At 42.4% G+C, this 20,148-nt stretch overlaps 1 protein-coding gene across 1 annotated transcript; it reads right to left on the bottom strand.

Annotated features, from left to right (window-relative positions):
• Nucleotides 1-3,428: 3,428 nt before the first annotated feature.
• Nucleotides 3,429-20,017, bottom strand: pkp3b (plakophilin 3b). The gene is made up of 13 exons (XM_076998570.1): nucleotides 19,428-20,017; nucleotides 14,744-14,832; nucleotides 13,388-14,046; nucleotides 12,906-13,029; nucleotides 12,195-12,399; nucleotides 11,199-11,373; nucleotides 10,273-10,390; nucleotides 9,971-10,135; nucleotides 9,633-9,815; nucleotides 9,018-9,171; nucleotides 7,656-7,851; nucleotides 7,286-7,373; nucleotides 3,429-6,029 (listed from the first exon to the last, which is right to left on the bottom strand). Exons 1-13 carry the CDS (start codon nucleotides 19,624-19,626, stop codon nucleotides 5,991-5,993), a joined length of 2,394 nt encoding a protein of 797 aa, XP_076854685.1. The 5' UTR covers nucleotides 19,627-20,017; the 3' UTR covers nucleotides 3,429-5,990.
• Between the last annotated feature and the right edge of the window lie 131 nt (nucleotides 20,018-20,148).

Raw genomic sequence — 20,148 nt, 5'->3', positions numbered from 1 at the left:
AGGAAGTCAATATTTAGAAAAGATTGGTATGAAAAGGTATATTTGTGAAGAATCTTTTAGATCGTCATGAAGATCTTTTAAACTTCTCATCCTTTGTTGAAAAATGTGTTCTGATATGATAGTTATGAAGATTTGAAGAAGGTCTGCAAAGCGATTCATTTAGCATTGATTCAGTTAATCAGAAATGTCATTTTATATTCAGAGGTGACTATCAATGATGGTATGATATAAAAGATTTGCTATGAATATAATAGAGATTCTTTCTAAAAACATCCTAATACAAATTATAAAATCACAATGGCTTTTGCTCATTCCAAATTTGTCAAATGGCCCAAATCTCCTAAAGTGAGAGACTCACTTCAAAATAATAAATAAGATGTTTCTTGAAAGAATATTTAAATTTGATGTTGATTCATGTGCCTTTTGTAAGTCAGAAGATGATTCTCTGGTCAGTATTCACAAAGTTTTTGCATGGACATTAGAAACTGGATTAATCTCAAACTTAACATTCCTTCTTTTGATGTTGATACCATTTTATTCTATGCGGAAAACTCAAGTTCGGATTTCTCTGATGCCATAAATGTAGTCGTACTTTTAGCAAAATACCACATTCAGTACATTAAGCGGAGGTGTCATAAGCCCTCCTTGCTCTACTTTATGATGGAATTTAAATCATATTAATCTTCATTAAGTATATTAAAAAACTCGAAAAAGGCCAGAATCATCTCACACCATATCTCTAGAAATGTATTGTTCTAATCTCGTCATGTGTATGTATGTGTATGTGTATTTGCATATGTGTATTATTATTATTATTATTATGTTTTTGTATTTTTGTCTGCTGTCATTGTGTCCTTATTTTGCCAGCACAAGTTCATTTAAAATTACATTGATTCTGCAGGGCCTATGCTGACTTACACCAGTATGAGTTCGGTCATTCTCCTGTAGATTTTATTGGCGAAATTAATTTGTTCAATCGGCACAACATTCTAGTTTTCCCTGTACGTAGTTAACATGCATGTAGCCACGTGCCACCTTCTCACAGGTAAATTGCCAGTCACATGAGTGTGAGTGAAGTTTTCATTGAATCTGCACGTAATGTAATGCACGGAAAATGCTAATTCAGTCATTTGAAAGACATTCAGTCTTTTGAATTTGCATTGTATTAACATCGTTTTTTGATAACATATTCAGGGGTCGCAGCAGGTAAATGCTGCCAGTCCTTGAATTTGAAGAAGTTGTTCCTGAAAAGTCATTTAAAGGTCCTTGAATTTGATGTTAAGCAAGATGTGAGAGCCCTGTTACTAGTTTGAATCTTTACATTGTAAGTATCATGTATGTGTGCACATGAAGGTACAGATTTGGATTGTTTAAACAGAGCTCAATTATAATTGTGTTGTATGTTTAAAGCTACATGTTACAGAAAATGTGATGGTGTGAAATCGTAAAGCTTACTGTGATTGAAGAGCACTGACATCGAATATAGCTCTGAATATTTTGGCTTTAAATGCTGTATAACCACACCAAGTGCATATGATCTGTTTTATCTATTCGTTGTAACTTAATTCAATACCCTAAGTCTTTTACAGCAAATCATATTTTCAATATACACATGAATTGTGGTTCATTTAAACCTTCCTATGTGATATTTTTGTTTATATCAGGTGATACAGCTGTTGACTAGATATGTTTATTTGTTCACATAGAAAAAATATTGCATTTTTGTGAGAAAATTCTGCTTAAGTCCATGGTACAATGTACAAAATTGGAGTGCTAAAGTGCCAACATATTATTGTTCCGTTACATCTCTGCTATACTTATTTTAGCTAATATCTTGATTTTATCTTTAAAATATGAGTGTTTATTTAAAATTCTATACCTCTTGATAGAAAGTCAAGATACTACTTCACTGTGACACAGATTGTGATGTGCAGGTTGTGACCATCCACTGCTAGTTTGTTTATATGTGGTGTGGATGCTCTAATAACTTTCCCTTAGCTGAGAAAGGCACTTGCCAGCCACTTGAATGGAAACACCTCCCATGTTTGCATAACTTTTGATGCATAGTTTTAAGTCTGTCTGCTGCAGTGGAGTCTGTGTCGGCCACTTTCTGACTACTTTCCTGTAGTTGGCTGGATTGTTTGCATATTGGACCATTCTCAAGCCAGCAGTGACAATATGTGCAAAAACTCCACTGCTCAACACTGCTGAGCCTGATAAACTCACACCAGCGCAACAAAAGCAACAGTGCCACTACTATGTCACTGTTAACAATGCAGTGCAGAAAAAATCAGCCTTGTACTTGTATTCCTATTGAAGTGGGTGGTGAGTGTATCTTTTTGATATTTACATCTTGCCTAGCTTGTACAGATGTGCCAGAATATATAGAATAAAATTAAAGGGTTAATATATGTGGGTTTGCACAATAAAGCCATTTCAACCCAGTGTCCACAAGATGTCACTGTTGTTTCTTTACACTGTTTTTGGGGGTTTTTTTGCACCCAAAACAATAAATTGTTGAATCCCACTGCCGAATTCTATAGTAACTGTTGGTTACATGAAACACTGCTCCTCTTAAACCTTGAACAAAAGGTACAGCAAAAAGCTCTTTTCACACACATCTAACTGGTGAGAGATTGAATGTGAAATTCTTGAATAAGTGACATGCATCAGTATTTTTTGGCTTAGGTACATGCATTGCAAGTTTAAACTCTTGTTTGTGCTCGAGCATTTCATTTAATTGTATGAATGCATACGTTATGATGCACACCAATCAAGGTGACTGAAACATTATTTATTACTGTCTCTTTAAATTACTTTAAATTACTAAACACTTTAAAAGTTGCACTTGGGGAAGCACAGCCTTGGGGGTTTTTCATGAGTGCATAATTCTAGCTGTGGTGTGTGGCATTTTCACTGGGATGCACATATTTTGGCCAGCTACACACAAACCAAATACTCATTAAACTTGTTTTGGTGTTAACAACAGCAGCAAGTCATCAAGCCCAGAGCCCTTCACTCCACCCAGCTGGCTTCACTCCACCCATTTGGCTTCTCTCCACCCATCTGGCTCAAGCGTCATGTACACAGAGAGCATTGCTGATTCAAAAGCATCTACAAATCCATTTTTTTGTTTTTAGGGTAAGATGGTACATTTTCTGTTAAACTGTTCAATCTCAACTGCAGCAATTTTTGAATTACAATCTCTGTTTACACTAGTCTAGTGTTTTATCCATTAATCTATCTCCTAAAACTAAGTTGGGTTATTTTTTTGTACCCAAAGTACCCATCTTCTCATATAGAAATTACAAACCTTGTCTGAATGATACTTTTCTTACTTTATAAGTAAGTAGTTTATAAGTGTAGTTTTGTAACCCCCCCCCCACACACACACACACACACACAACCAACCACACAGTAACTGCTTGAAAATTAACTGTAATCTGAAGAATATTTGGTATATATTTAACTTAATGAGGATTTACAGTGTAACACGTTCTGAGCCCAGCCAGTCTGATGTTGGCTGGATGTTTGACATTACTCCCACTTCCTGTGCTCTTTCATCCTCTGTCTCCCCACGACTTGCAGAGTGTTCGAATAAAAAACATGAGAAATGAGCTCAAGTTAAACCATTATGTCCAGATTTCTTTTGGCTCAGATGAGCTGTTTTTGAAGAAGAAAAAAAAAACCCTTTCACTCACATCAGATTTCTTATACCTTAACAAAACACTCCCTTAATCCCACAGGTCTGAGGAAGAACTCTTACTCACACACACTCGGAGTGAAAGGGCTACTTCTGGTCAATAAACCCTGTGATGTGCTAAACTCATGCCCTGTGAACCATTCCTACTTCTGGTCATTTGGTCAGCGTAGCACTCTGGGGCTATTTCGGTCCATTCCTCTGCACAAAAGCCTGTTCAGCTCTTGTTTTTTGATGTCTTCCTTGAGCTGGCTGCTTCATTTCACATCAACAGAAATTCAGTGGACCTGGGGTCAGGGCTTGGCTAGTGCTAATGGAATTTCCTGTTTGAACAGAAGTTGATTTCATTCTTTGTTACTGGATCACAGATTCAGATCACACACAATCACCCTGATTTTGTAGTGTAAAATGTCTTAATAATGTGGCTACAGAACTGCTTTGCATCATTCTTCATAGTTTAGTAGACAAAACGTTTGGTCTCATTCGTTCACAAAACAAAGTGTTCCAGTAATAGACATGTAGTCTGTAAACAGTGTTTGTAGGGGGCAGGGAGTGGAAGGATAGCCCTGCTGTTATCTTTAGGAGACTCTGAATGTCTCTTTAGGTTTTTTCAGCATTAACAAATTCCTCTGAAATCTCATTTGATCAGCACATATGCTGCACATGGTACATATTGCATGATGATGATGATGTGACTACAAGGTAATCTGTACTTTCTGAGTCCAGGTCAAGCCCACATAATTTTCTCACCAATACCCTCCACGTACCATTGGGGTAATGAGGGTGTGGTAATGCAAAAGCTTTGTGTGTGTGTGTGACTTTTTATTTCAGATCACAAGTTAAAGAGTTAATGCAGCAATCCAGATAATTCCAAAGGACAACTTTTTCAACTGTAAACATTTTAGTTTTCAACCTTCAAACTACGTGATATCAAACTTATTTATTTAGTTTTGTGAATGTGTTAATATAAACATATTACTTAGTTTCAGCCTGTCCTGTATAACTCAAGCTACAGCATCTTTCTTGGCTAACAGCTACTACTTTCATTTCAGCGTTTCAGTCAGTCGGACCTGCTAGATGCTCTAGTAGTTTCGTATTACTGTAATCGGAACTCTCGCAAAAAAAAAAACATTTTCAACCAAATGTCTTTCATTAATATGTAACAACCACAAAAGCCCGCAGGGTGTTACTTGAAAAGCAATGCTCGTGAATCAAGCCATAGGAGTACATAACCCTCTTACGAGAACCTTCCTTTGTTTCCATTTAGCTGTCTTGAGTTCTCCATCTTTGTGGAGTTCATGCATGACTGTTCTGGGAGAGAGAAGGGCGCCGTGGGTCGGTCACGCAGCACGGCTAAGCACCGCAACATGTTTGGAAGAAAAAACTGTTAATCACGTGACTGGGTGGATGCACGGCCGTACCACTAAGGAGGGAGGGAGGGGGGGGAGTGCAAGCGTGCCATCCAGTTCAATTCACAGCCTGTCAACAGGCATGAGTCCGCGCTGGAGGACACACCTCTCCAAACACATGGTTTCCTCCTGATTGTCCCGGACATATAAACGACCATCTTATGTTTCTCTGTCAAATCCTCATTTAGCTACTCTCCACTTTCCCGCGAACGGCTTTATATTTTAGTGTAACAGTAACAGGTCTTTTTGTAATAATTCAACTGTAAAAGGTTACTTTCCAAAACAACGTGGCACCTGAATTTTAAAACATAAGGTGAAGGGTGTGTGAGTGGGGAGGAAGGGAGGTCGTGAGGTGTTGCAATACATTGATGTTTCAATGCATGTCACACACACCCACATAGACATACCCACCCACACACACACACACACACCCACACATACACGCCCTCATTCGGGCATGTTCATTAGATTGAGTACGACACAATTTTCACTCTGGTCTGTGGCAAGATACTCAGCTTTCTCCAGTGGGATGGGTGAATGGGTGTGTGCTCAAGCTGACCGGAATCAGCCACAGCATTTATGCTCATTAATACAGTTCACACTATCCTGTTACAGGACCCGGGGCACATCACTCCCTATAATGAGATCCAAAATTCCTATCCAGTTGCATCCCATTCCAGTGATGTCAGAAAACAGCACTCTTCCCAGAACTCCACTGCAATCAAACTGAATAAACGTGAGCAGAGTAAAAGGAGTGTTCTAGCCATTCAGTCCGGGTCACATTGCATGCCTCTCTTCAAGCTCAGTGGATTACTGCTTTGTTCAGGTTAGGTTTCGCACAAGTCTGTCCTCCCTGTGTTTCTCCAGATGGGGCGCTCGTGTCAAATCGCTTCAGCAAAGTCTCGCCTCGTGAACCCTTTCTGCAAAACAGAAATAAACAGAGAGAGGGAGATCACATTTTACAACATTGCATGTAAAACCAACAAATGGATGTATGGACAAACAAACAAACAAATAAAACACTCGAGTTCACTGATCATCTGACAATCTAAATGAAACATTGGGGTCTAGCATCAACTAGCAACTACTGAACTCAACTGAGAAGAAGTAGAAATGCATAATGCCTATCTCTCTCTCTCTCTCTCTCTCTCTCTCTCTCTTTCTCTCTCTCTCTCTCTCTCTCTCTCTCTCTCTCTCTCTCTCTCTCTCTCTCTTTCTCTCTCTCTCAAACACATGAAGCCCCAGAACATGGCAGGAATGACGTTACCCAACACCACCGTGACGGGTGTTGACCATCGATCACCCGCAACGATGCGTCCACCTCAGCACTGACAGATGTGCTGCAGCGACTGGGTGCAACAATGACAAGCGACCCCCTACATTCCAGTGTCACATTCCACACACCTATCTGACCGAGTTCACGGGTCAAACTTATGCTGCGGCTCGAGGGAGGGCAGGGCCAGTTTTATTGAAATGTTTTTTTTTATATGTTTTGCAGCCTGTTTTGAATTAAATCTGAATCTTTCTGTTTATATATACTCAAAAATGTATGGGCATCACAATTGTCACTGGAACAATAATGGAAAATAAACTAGCTATGTAAACTAAATAGATAAAGTAACTAATAAATGACACTAGTGTGGTTCAATGGGTCAAAAGTACTTTTTACAAATCATTTGTGTCAAACACTGTTCATTGTTTTGTATAAGGGTTGAGAGAAAGTTGTTATACTGTATGTTAATCAGTAACAGGTTTCGGGCAAATATTTGAAAAGCGGAACCATGTAACCAAGGAATGGGCTGATAAGCTTCACAGAAGATGAACAAAATGACAACGAAAAAAAATGTCTGAGCAACAGAAGTTGTAAATATAACAACATGTGTCCAAATGACACCTCCTCCTGCACTAACAGCTTCATGGGCCTGAAGCTTGAAATATTTACCAAAGACAACAGAACCGATCAGTGTGGGGGTGTGTGCTTGTCCATAGACTGTTCACATGTCTGCAACGTGCCGAGCTGCTTCAGGGACAACTTTTCATGGGATCCGCTGATACCAGATACCATTACATGCAATAGCAGGCCACTCAGTCCCTTCTTCAGATTCTTTGGTCTTGATGGGAAACATCTACCTGGACTAAAACCAAACCAGTGGCCGCCTGGTGTGTTCTGTCTCACCTGCTTGTAGTCTTTGTGGAGCTTGCTGTACTGAAACATGTTGCAAAGCACCGTAGAGGCGGCCTTAGAAGCTTTCAGCTTGCCTGGACTGATACACAAAGGGGAGTCAGAAACATGAAACCGACCGGTAGGACAATACGCAGGACAAAATCGGCTAAATAATGAATAAGTCATGTAACATAAGCCGGGAATGACCTAGGACATAGGAAGAGAGGAAAAGACTGGTCATGTGTCAAAGAAAGGGGTCATGACGGAGAATTAGGCTGAATTTGTGTCCTGCAGACATTTATGGAGGACACCACCAGTCTTATTTTCTGACTGGAAATGAAAACACCCATAGCACTGTCACTGCTAACAGGATCTGCTGTACCTGTTGTCGTGGGAGACCTTGATGCCAACCAGTTTGGGCAGCCCATCAAAGTAGGTGATGTCTCTGGCGGCGACCGAGCTGGCGATGACCAGGTTGTTGAGGACGCCGCAGATGTTAACCACCACATCGGCCGACGGCTCCTTCTGCAAACCGTCACCAGGCAGTTTGGACACCAGAACGTTCACCACCTTGGTGGCTACGGGGAAACAACCGAAACAAAACTGAGCCTGCACGTACAGCGGGATGATGAGGCAAGATCGGCGGTGACTCTAATGAACGTGGAGGTGGCTTCCTACAATCAGATACGATGGGATACATGACATTTAATTGAGTGCAGTTAGTGTGGGTGGAGATACTAGCAGTGCAAATGACGGAGAAGTGATGCAGGAATGAAACAAATGTGGCCTGGGGAAAGATCGAACGTAGGATAGCACAAACAGGAGAGTGGTGGCTGAATAATTCAGAAGGGATTCCGAAACAGGGCCAGCATGCGATGCACACCATATTGTCAAAGGGCTGCTCCTATTGTGAACGGGGCAAGAGGGGTTCTGAAACAGTACTGAAAGCGATTCTAGGGAATAATTGAAAAGGGTGATATTCACTTGCTTGTGCAATAAAAATTCCAGGTTGTGGTTTTCACTGAAGAGAATTCAGTTTAGCTGTGTGTTTTAGGAATGGCGTTGTACATTGCCACACACATTGCATAACACTGCATAAAAAAAAATAATAAAAAAAACCTCAAAAAAACACAATTAGATGGGAAAAATGAGTGAGTCAATTTCTATGTAGTCAAACTGAACATGTGGTGTGCTATGTTTGACCCAAAACATTCTCTAGGGTTTTAAGTTTGTTTGTTAAATATACCATGTTTAAGGTAATGGGAGCAGACCTGTTACCCACTGTAAACTCCCTACACACTGTGCAGTGAGATGGGCTCTGTCCAAAATGCCGTACTTCCCTCCTATACAGTACTCCAAAGCAGTACGTGATAAAGGGTAGTATGTCAGAATACATAGTATGCATTATACAGTAGACCTAAGCGAAAAGAACCCCGAATGGCTTACTGAATCGGAGCCATTTTGAAGTATGCGATTGCAGCAAACCTGTCCTATCACATGATTCAACTGGAGCATTTAACTATGATTGTGTGATGTCATATGTCATAATAAAATGGTCGATGTAGTATATCTGAGGTTGTATGCATATTGCCCAGTCGCCTACTGAAAGAACGTACTGCCTTAACAGTCTAAAAGTGTGCAATCTAGTGCATACTGCTTAAGTATGCCATTTCGGATTCAGCCACAGTCTCAGTGAGAAAAGCACACTACTCCTCTTAGGACCCTGGGGCACTCTGGCACTGACCCATATCGGCCTTGTTTTTGGTGTGACGGGACAAGTTCCGCAGCAGGCCAGTGAGGGATCGCAGCTCCACGTCGGTGGGGGTCCTCAGTTGGTCCAGAATGACAGGAAGCATACGCTCATGTTCCAGGGTAACTCGACTCAATACCGATGCCCACTGGCAGAGAAAGAGAAAGAGAGAGAGAGAGAGAGAGAGAGAGGGAGGGGGAGGGGGGAAAGGTGTCAAGGAACAGAGGAAGACCCAGTATATGTGTAATAGGGGTACATGAAAGGAGAAAACAGATTCACAGATATGGCATAGATGAAAGACATATCTGTCTGTGATAAGCATTGAGAGGTGTGAAGGAATCCATTCAGATAACAGAAAGAGTTAAAAGTGATCTGTAAAATGTGTGGGCAAGAGGTTTACTCTCTTTTACATCATCTCCAAGGCAAGACTCCCCAAAATTTGGATATAGTCCTATACTAAAAAGCATGTTAAAAGTTTATAATCTGTGGGATAAATGATGTTTTCGTACTTATTTAAAACACTGAAACTATGGATTCAGCATCTAAAATATATTTTAAAAAGAACAAGACGAGAAAAATCCCCCAGGCAGCGGTGTGGGTGTGCCTCACCCGGCCCTCTCCCGCCGTCATGTTCTGCAGGGCGCCGGCTGCAGCCTCGCGGGTGGAGGCACTGCTCTCACTGCTCTGCAGCACCTGGCTGTACGTCCCTATGATCTGAGGGTGCCACAGCCACTCCGCCCCCTTGGGTACTCGCGCCACCTCAGAGAAGGTCGACAGTTCCTGGTTCCTCTGCTGCAAGGGCCAAAACAACCAATCACTAGCGGACTAGCAAAAAATAAATAAACTTTCCAAGAATGTGTGAGTCTGTAGAGCAGTTAGACCACAATGACTTCAAAGGAACATGGGTAGAAATAAATAACAACGATAAATAATCATTTTGAACTTGCATTTTTTGTTTTCTTGCTCTGCGGTGAGAAGCAACTGATAGCATCTCTGTTGTGTGTTGCGTGAGCTCGCGTGGGCCCCTCCAAACGCAAATGCACCGATTGGGGGATCTCGGTGTACAGCTGGTATGACAGGTTTCTTAGCACACACACACAGTTCTCTAGACCCTGGATATGAAGACAGAGAAAGAGAGAGAAGAATATTTTCCTGTTATTAGCATTCGGGGACTAATAGACTAATAGTAGAGGTTCTGCTGATACATTAGGATCTGGGTGGGCCAGCTGCTGTGACTTTGAAGACTGACCTTGTCTTCGGGTTTACCCTCCTGGAGCGAGTTGTGGATGTACCCCACAAGAGAGTCCACCAGGCCACGAGTTTCCCTCATCTGCTGTCTGGTCCTCCCATTCACAGAGCTCAGGTTCCTGCGGAGGGTTTGAAGTAGTGAAAACAAACAGAAGAGTTCATAGCTGGAATAAAGACAAGCCTCTCTGTTGTTTCATTATGTATATGGAAAAGATTATGCAAAGTATCAGCGTAGTTCTGCTTTGCAAGGAAAACATATGTATAACAATTTTATCTACCAAGTGAGCACAAGTACACATGAGCTTCATAGTTTGGTATATTAATGGTTATCTTTTCAAATAAGAAAAGCAACAGATACCATGCTAATGCTCTCCTGTGTATATTCACCACCACTTTAGGACCCACTTCATTTATTATAAACATTAGAGGCTACAGTCCATCTACTAAAGTACAAATTACATTGCTCTCCACCTCTATCTGTGGTCAGTGTCTGACCACAGCTCCTCCGGTGGACTGGATATCTTGGGCTTACAGATCACTCTCAATTCAGCAGTGATGCTGATTCCTGTAAGTTTGCACCAACTCAACATGACCACTTTTACACCATGACATGGTCAGTGTTGGTGCTGCGCTCAGAAAGGCCTGGGCGATAACATGGAGACAGTAGTGGTCATGTGATCAGAAGGGCCTGGGCGATAACATGGAGACAGCAGTGGTCGTGTGATCACAAAGCCACCTGTGATTAATTAGGAAGACAGGTGCTGACACACTGTGCATGCGGACCAGAGGGTGAAGGACTGTAATTGTACAGTCTGTGTTTAAAAAAAAACGTGGGTGGTTACTGGTTAACTGTGTGTGTGTGTGTGTGTGTGTGTGTGTGTGTGTGTGTGTGTGTGTGTGTGTGTGTGTGTGTGTGTGTGATGGTACCTGAGGCAGCCTGTAGTGTTGTAGAAGATGTCAACCTCTGAGGGACTCTGCTGGATAATGCCAGACTCTCCTCCTCCTGAGAGAGGAAGCAACACCCGCTCAGTCAGCTCCACCAGACTCTCACGAGCCAGCTTCTCCTTCAGGCTGTCCTTAGAGGACAGGTTCCACAGAATACCTGCAGAGAGAGAGAGAGTGACCAATAAATCTATTAAACCTTCATTTAATACATAAATTACTGTACTGTACCAAGAACAAAATGTGCTATATGCAATCTCTATGGAAATTAGAGGATTTTCACCCCAACCGGATAAGAAAATGGGTCATTAAATATCACTAAGAGACCTAACAACTGGGGAGAGAGCGGCAAAGAATTTCAAGGACTGTTTATTGTGTGGGTGTGTGCGGGAGGGGTTACAAAATACAAAGGAGGCCTATGGGAGGGTAATGGCCACTGTCTCACAGGATTCTGGAGCTGCAATGACCCCAACTAACAATAAGACCATTCTCCCTCTCCTTCTCTCTCTCTGTTTCCCCCTTCTCAGAATGCATTCACTGCTCTAGTTACTCCAGGTTCACCTGCAGTAGTGCCAGTTGTGATCACATCAACAAGACGAAAACATTCACTATTCTAAGCTTTAGTTACAATTACTGGACCTATAAAAATAAGCTCTTCTTTTTTTTGCAAATGACTCTTTTTCACACTCTGTTAAAAATCCACCCTTTTTTCCTTTGTGCCACATCTTCGTTGTGTTAATGTATTATCGAATTAACTTAAGCAGTCACAGCTGTGTGAAAGGCCATGCATGCAGAGCTGGACAGTTAAGGTCCAGCAGTCCCAACACTTTCCGTGAGTGCCAATATGAAAAGATGGTGAATGGCTATAGGTCAATATGTTTTGGCGGGAGCACGCATTGGCCATTGGTAGCTCGGTAGCCGTCGTTCCCATAAGGAAGACTGAACTATTGGCCTAAGCCGGTGGAGGCCGGCCCACCCTACCTGTGATGTTCTTGCGCAGCTCGTCGTCGGGCTCCTTCAGCACCGCCACCAGCTTGACGATGCCGCCGGACTCGATGAGGGCGCTCTTGTTCTCCATGCTCTCGTAGATGAGGTTGCGGGTGGCACCAGTGGCGTAACGCTGCACCTCCTGGCTCTCGCTGCTGAAGAGCTGCACCAGGGCGGGGATGCCCTTCAGCGCACGCACCTTCACAGGAGCAGAAGGAGCTTCAGGCGGGAGTCGCCATCCGAGCATTGGGTCAAAGCCCTGAGCACAGCTTGTGCAATGCACTGATTCATACACCATTTCTGCTGAAACGCAACCATTTTCCTTAGAACAGGTCACTTCTCTTTCGCCCATGAGGTGGACTTCAGCCTAACATTACAACCTGTTCAGACATGTGTCGACTAAAGAAAAAGATTTGGCCTGTTTTGGTAAGATTGTGCCCTCAGGCAGTATGTTCCTCTCCCCAGAACCTCTGGATTAAGATTATGGACACTTCCATGCATCTGGTTTGAGTCGACTTTTAATGAAGGTAAAAGCAACATTTACTATTCATAAGTATCAGGGAAATTTCATAAATTTATTTACTGCCCTTGGGTAAAGGAATGACACATCATTAATTCAAGCAAAATGCTATGACTCCTGGGAATGGTTTCTCTGTTGGCTCGTGGCCAACAGTGACCTAATTTGTACAATAATAATTTGATTACCAGTTCCTTGGCATCGCTGCTGTGATAACACTGGTGCTGGATGTAGGCGGCTCCCAGCGTTTGCATGGCAACATCTGAGGAGCTGAGATAGCCGACCGCAGTCGACATGTCCAGATTGTGGAGTCTACTCGAGAAGACGAAACAGTTGGAGCAAGGTTATGCGTAACATCACAACCTGACTGCCTTCATTCACTCTAGCTTATATGCAGCATTACTGGATGGTGAGTATAACTGTAACTGCTTATGAACACTCTGGAAAACGAGCTGTTGGCAATTCAAATACTGCTAATTGCACAAATAAATAAGCAGGAAAGTGTAAAGTGAATAGACTGCCCAAAGTGCTAAAAATGCACAAAATAGGCAAGTAATCAACAATTAGCGTGGGGAAATTTGCATAATGTCCATTGGGGCTTACATGTATTCTTTTCCAGTAGGCCAAACTAGTATGTAATGTTCATTTGATCAAAGTAGTAATCTCTCACCCCCCAGGCATATCACCACCGTCGGCCACCACATCGCACACGTCCGCCCCGCGGCCCACGCTCTTCAGGCTGTGCACAGACCCCGCTCGCCTTATGCTGCTCTGGTAGTGCCCCCCGCCCATCATTGAGCTGCCCCCGGTGGACACCTGCTGCCACTGCATGGGGCTCTGGTTCATCCTCTGGTGCTGCAGCTGCCGGTTATTCATGCGGGTGATGGTCCGGTGGGCGGGGCCCTTGAATGAATACTGATGAGCAAGCTCGGCTTCCCTCCAGCCTCTGCTAAACCCCTCACGTGCCAGCGTGCCACTAAGGGTGCGCCGTATAGACAGGTTGGGCATCGTGCTGTGGCCATAGTACGCCTGATGCTCCGATGAGCCCATGGCATCCTGAGTCAGCCAGTTAGGCGTAGGCGAGGACTGCCTCGGCTGCGTCTGCAAGCCCAGAGACGCGGCTTCCTGCTCCAGACGGCTGACGGCTCTCGCCTCCGTGGCGTGCGCCTGGCCGCCCTGGTGAGTGCCGACATACGTGTCGTCATGGAACTGGTACGGTCGGCCCAGGGTGGCGGGCATGGGAACGCCGTAGCTGATCCTGCGTTGGGAACCCATCTCCACCGCTGAGCGGGAGCTGAACCCTCCTCCATAGTGAGATATTCGTGGGCTCTGGGGGAAGAGCCAGAGAGATTTATAATGACAAGACCATGGAGGCTACAAACAAAGACACATGAACAGGGACTATGGAAAGTGCATATATATATACATATATATATATATATATATATATATATATATATATATATCAACAAAACACTCACCGATGCACTGAAAGGTGTTTTAGCTTTATTCTTATAAAGATTTCGATATCTCCTATTTAGCTTGCACACCAACACTCCCCCTGACTTGCTGTTATCTTAGAGGGAGTTCATGGGGCCCCTTCTTGGATGTCTGGCCCATGAGGTCCTGGGTCAGGAATGTTTCAGATGCACCCTGGACTCTACCCACAGAGCCCACGCACTGAGTACTTCACCTCAACACGGCCATGGCAGGAGAATACCAAATACTGCACCCATGTGTGGCCAGGGTGCAACCATGAAGCATGTCACTACTAAGGGATCATGATCCATGCTATCTGGCTACCGAACACACATGCCTAAATAAAGCCATTACACTGTGCTGTCTGCTCCCTGAGGTTATTCACACTCTGTGCGCTTGTCTCTTGGACTGAGTCTTTTGGTTTAATGAAAAACATTTTTTAAGGGGAGTTTAACCTGAATTTTCCATTTCCATCATTTCGTAATTGCTACCATAACAGTTTAACTGTAAGTGGACAAGGATTTGGTAATTATGCAATAGCACTTACTATAACTCTGCTGCCATTGTATACGAGTGTCTTGGCGCTGGAACCGGTGCCTTGGCTGTGATATCTCATTGAAGATGTGCCGTTATATTCTAGCACAGGAGAACAACAAGAGAAACAAAAATGTGAACAACATATGAAAGAGAAAGATCCTCTATGATAATCCCCTAGCCAGCATCCCTCACTGAGTTCCTGCAATTGTGCAAATAGATCAGGTTTCCCCATCAGCACGTCTCCATAACCCTCCTGCAGTGAATAGTTCATTAGATGTCCACATTATGTATGTGGATGATGTCAGAATCGACACCCTGAAAACTTGTGAAGGGAGTTAAACTGCTGAAGTTTCTGGAAAGAGAGATTTCTAAAACATACTGCAGAGAAGAAGGGAGTCATTTAAGTTACTCCCGCACACTCCCTTCCTTCACACTCATTCTTCTCATTTTCCTGCGCCATTTTCCTGCGCCAAACGGCGCCAAACGCTAACAGCAGCAACAATCAGAAGGCGGGGAGGTATTCCAGTTAGCAGCAGAATACCTCGGGAAGGCAGATTTAGCAAAGAACAGGACTGTTATACCTGTAATCCACTGTTTAAAACAAATCGAATAATTCCTAGATCCCATGTTAATCTATACATATTTAAGACAGTAGTAGTTATGGTTAACTTTCAAATGTTACGATGGCAAGTTGGATGTTGTCTTATTTGCTGAATTATTTTACGTACCAGATCATTACCAAAGCACTGATTGAAGCTCAGTGTCTAAAAGTACTGTACAGTACTCTAAAAGCAGTCTACAGTACTTTATAGCAGTTTAACAATATGATCTTAGTAACAAATTCTGAGATAGCTTAATCTGCGATGTTCATTTGCAAAGATGCTATGTTCTTTGCCAGGACATGGAATCTGATTAATATCAGATGCTCAGCCACAGATCACACATTGTAAAATCTTTGTCATGCTTAAATGGATGATTTTTGTATATCCCACAAGGTTTAAATGGCATTAAATATTTTTTTACATTTCATGAATTTAAGGTATTGTTGTGTAAAAGTCCAGTATTAAAACAAACATTAGAGTAAAGGATATTTTAAAACCTGACTCAGTTCACTGACCTTTTAATCGAACCCTAAGGAAATCTGATATTTCACAATTTCGAGGAGACTACTTCTTAGAAGAGCAAAAGGCCACAGGATTTCAGCAGTTTAAAGAGAATGAGAAAAGTCAAACACATACAGTATTTCAGTAGTTTGAAGAGAATGAGTAAAGCCAAACATGTATTTCACATTTTTGAGGTTTTGTTGTTGTTCTGTAAAAGAGGTTTGTTGCTACATTATGAAATTCTGGCTGGTCAGTTACTACATATCTTGTTTTGCATTTCAATATAATAATTTAAATGTAAACAGATTTGTAACACAGCAGGAATCTTGGTGTGATTCAATTCAAACTATTTAAAATTGATTCAGGCCTGATACCAGATTAATTTGATGTTTTACTTCTAGTACTGAATAGATTCAGTAAAATTTACTGAGGCTTTTTTTTTTTAAAGAACATTAGTTTTTTTTTTTTTTGCTGTATTCAAGGGTGTTGCTTTGGCTCAAAAATGCATTCCTACTTGTGTGCGGAACAATAGCTCTGTTCAAATGCATGAACGTGAGTTACCGGGGAGAGGGGCAGCTGGTAGATCCTGCCTTTTATTAGATGCTACGTTCAGTGGATGGGGAGGATTAGGCGTAGGAGATGCGTCTGGTCAGAGGGAGCTTTCTACTGAACCTCAAACATCTGGTCTTCTTCAAAATGCCTCTGTGTGACCGGGGCAGGTAAAAGACAGCTTCTTGGCTTATCCTTCCAGCTCGACTAAAGCAGGAGCTGCAGAATAATCCCCCACACTCACGCTGAGCCGCACGGCCATTCCACACATTCCTGACAGGTCTTCAGACCCTTTGCAGTCAGTGCAGTTTGGCATGTGCACTGCTGCCGTGCTTCCATACTGACCGGGTGACATTGCTAAACCGGCGTGGTCGAGGGTCGGCGTGGTGCTTCCCAAACGTGAGGCCACATGCGATGGCCTGCATCGTGATTTTGTGCTCCACCCTCTGATATCCTCAGCTTTCTCCTAGAACCTCCACGTGCCCTGCTGGTTAGACGCTCCCTCAGCTCCAAATACGCAATATCAGGCCCAGTAACCACTGAATACGAGCAGGAAATTCCCCATTTCAGCTGGAAAAGGAATTATACAAATGAGCCAAACAGGTAATTAAGAGCAGTGCGACCCAGAGAGCTTTGAGCAATCCTCTGGCAGCCACAATGCTAAAGCCTGGAATTCAGGCTGGAATTCATAAATCCTCCTGACAGCTAAATAACGATGCAGGCAGCATTTTTTTTCAGCCTCCTCCCAAAGTAGCAGTTGTCTGATGAATACTAGTGTGCACCACCCCATACCAGGGCCTTCCGTATCACAGGATGCTTATTCACAGGGCTGACGTTTAACACCACAGTTTACCACTCCATCCTCGTTTTAAAATAGAAGCATGGCATGGCTCACTGATAGCACAGTCAGGATGCTGTTGTAAGCATTCAACAAAGGAATGAGTGATATAAATAGGGTGACTGCAGAACATGCTATGCTAAGCTTGTTTGGTACACAGCGTGACTACAAAGGTTCAATGTGTCCCATGAGACATTTATGATAATAGTAAAAGGAAGATAATGATTTGGAAACACTCTGACACACTGTCATGCTGCCTAAATCATGGTTCTGATTATCACAGTCACTATTTGCTTGCATCATGACACTGGATAATTCACATTAGAAAAAATAAGGAGCGCAGAGTGTGTGTGTGTGTGTGTGTGTGTGTGTGTGTGTGTGTGTGTGTGTGTGTGTGTGTGTGTGTGTGTGTGTGTGTGTGTGTGTGTAGATTCATGTACACAGGTGTGTGCATACATGTTCTGCTTAGATTAAAAAAAAAGTGATAAAGTTAAAGGGATAGATGAGTAAGGCAAAAGAGCTCAATTTCCATCTCTACACCAAAAAAACGAAGAGTGAAGTGACACATGGCAGATAAGAATCTGATAAACGCACACAGGTATGGTTACCCAACTTGATTAAAAGTGGTGTATGACCCATTTTGGAGATCTGCATTTGTGAAGGGTCATCGTGGCTTGGGTTCACAATGATGACCTCATTCTCCTTTTCTCCCCCACAAAGAATCATCTTTTTCAACTCTGAGTTACTGATCTGAGTGCAGTGTTGAGAAGAATGTTGTTTCGCACGCCTCCAGATGCTCTCCGCTTCAGATGGCTACTCTAAAGCTACATCCTGAGGAATTTATTCGATAAAATTTACATTAGACATGTTACATTAGACATGTCACAAAATAATATTTACCGAAACATACCCAATGGTACAATGACTCCCAGTTTAAAGGAGGATTTAAAAATATGCTTAACTCCACCAAACTGTGGAAACCTGATCTGCAGTATAGTGGCATCTACATTCAGGGTATACCAATACCTATATTATAAAACATCTGTATTCAGGGTATACCTATATCTATATTATATAATATCTATTTTCAGGGTATACCTATATCTACATTGTATAATATCTATATTCAGGGTAATATACAGGAATCAGCAAAACAGTTGTAGACAAATAACATGATGGTATTTCCCATGTGAAATTTAGTAATCTTTTCATGGTTGAAATCAGAAACCACAGTTGGAGCTCCTTGAAAGCCACAATAAACATTTGACTCTGATATCTACAAACAACTCAAACCCATGAAACCTTGTAATTACATGATTTAATTAATTATTATGTTGTAATTATTTTGCACCAGTGTCTGCTGGCATGCTGCATTTAAAGTGCTGCTGCAGATGTTTATGGAAAAGTGGTCCCAAATCTTTCCTTCTGGCTTTAAAACTCCACAAAACGATTGTGGTTTTAAAGACAGGAGAACCGTCAAAGCCGTCAGCTCAGCTGGCCTAGTCAGACTGTGGCAAGCAGCGTTATTAAAGCTGTTTAAACCACAGCTACTTTCACACCGTGGATATGGAAGTGCCTCTAAACTGGTGATGAAGTCCGGTTCATGGTTTCCTCCTAGTGCTGTCCAGTATTTCTCTATTTTCCATACTTTTCTTTCTTTCCAAACCTTTTTTCCCCCCAAATATTCCTAAATATTTTGATAACAAAGTATCCTACGCAGTCCGAATGCCTTCTGTCTGCGCAGTATAAGACACCACCTGTGTAACTAGGGTACCGTGTGCCTGCAGCACTGAATAACACGCAGGTGCATAAGCAAAATGTCACTAATGGCCCAAATAAAACTAGAATATTTAATATCATGTCTTATGCCAAATAAATACTATGAATATTATACTAAGGGTTAGTACGCACACTTTTACAATCCATTTACGGACGATAATCCGGGATAACTGCCACCAGTTATGCTCTAATAATACAGTGAAAATTGTGGCATGCAAAATTATGAAAACAGGTTATGACGTCCTGGTAACACACATTATGATAACATTATGATAACGAGCAGGTGAACGGCAAATAAAAGTTTAATGAAAGATCACCCGTCACTTTTTGTCATTTGAACTTGAATGTATAAACAGAAACCCAAGAATAATTGAGAAATGTCGTGTCCTCTCTCTTAATGTGGGTTTCATTTGAGAGGAGCTTACCTGTGGCCGGATAATGTGAAGAATTCATCCGCGTGATGGAGGACGCCTTCTCGGCCAGGCGTTGCTGGACTTGCTGCTGAACGCGTTTCGCTTTGGTCAAGTGATCCGATCCGAGCTGGTTGTCGGACGGGACTGCGTACGTGGTGACCGAGGTGCTCGGTGGTAAAGCGGAGAAAAAAAGCCCTTCGGTGGCGCTCATTGTATTAACCGGGTAGATAGTCCGGTAATGAACGTGATCCCAAAAGTTGCTCAACGACTGCAAATTTCTTAAAAATGCAAATTTCTTAAAAATTTAATCCCTCGAGGAAAAAGCAAAAATGTCTCCTTTACTCAAAGTTATCTTCTGATAACCTTAAAGATCACTGAATGCCTTGATCAGTAGAAAGTAGTTTACATGAAGACGGGCTCGAGCGTAAGACTACACTTTCTGTTGGTTCACTTGATCTTCAGTTACGTAGGCAGGTCTCCGTGTTCGCTGGCGCGCGCCCCCGCTGCCAGCAGTCCAGTCGGAGAGAGGGCGAGTAGAAGAAGATGGGTCTCTATATGTCAACGAATGCCTTACGCTGCACGGTGAATCCAACTCTAGACAGCTGCTTTCTCAATTGTGATTCCGTAATACAGAAGTGTCACATTTACGTGAAATTTAATGATGCACTGACCCTCACAAACCGCACCCATATGCATTAAAAAAATTTACTATTAAATAAATCGCGGGTCAGTA

This window comes from Brachyhypopomus gauderio, chromosome 1, assembly GCF_052324685.1.
Source record: "Brachyhypopomus gauderio isolate BG-103 chromosome 1, BGAUD_0.2, whole genome shotgun sequence".
Classification (NCBI taxonomy): domain Eukaryota; kingdom Metazoa; phylum Chordata; class Actinopteri; order Gymnotiformes; family Hypopomidae; genus Brachyhypopomus; species Brachyhypopomus gauderio.
This window is presented reverse-complemented; position numbering and strand designations above follow the sequence as displayed.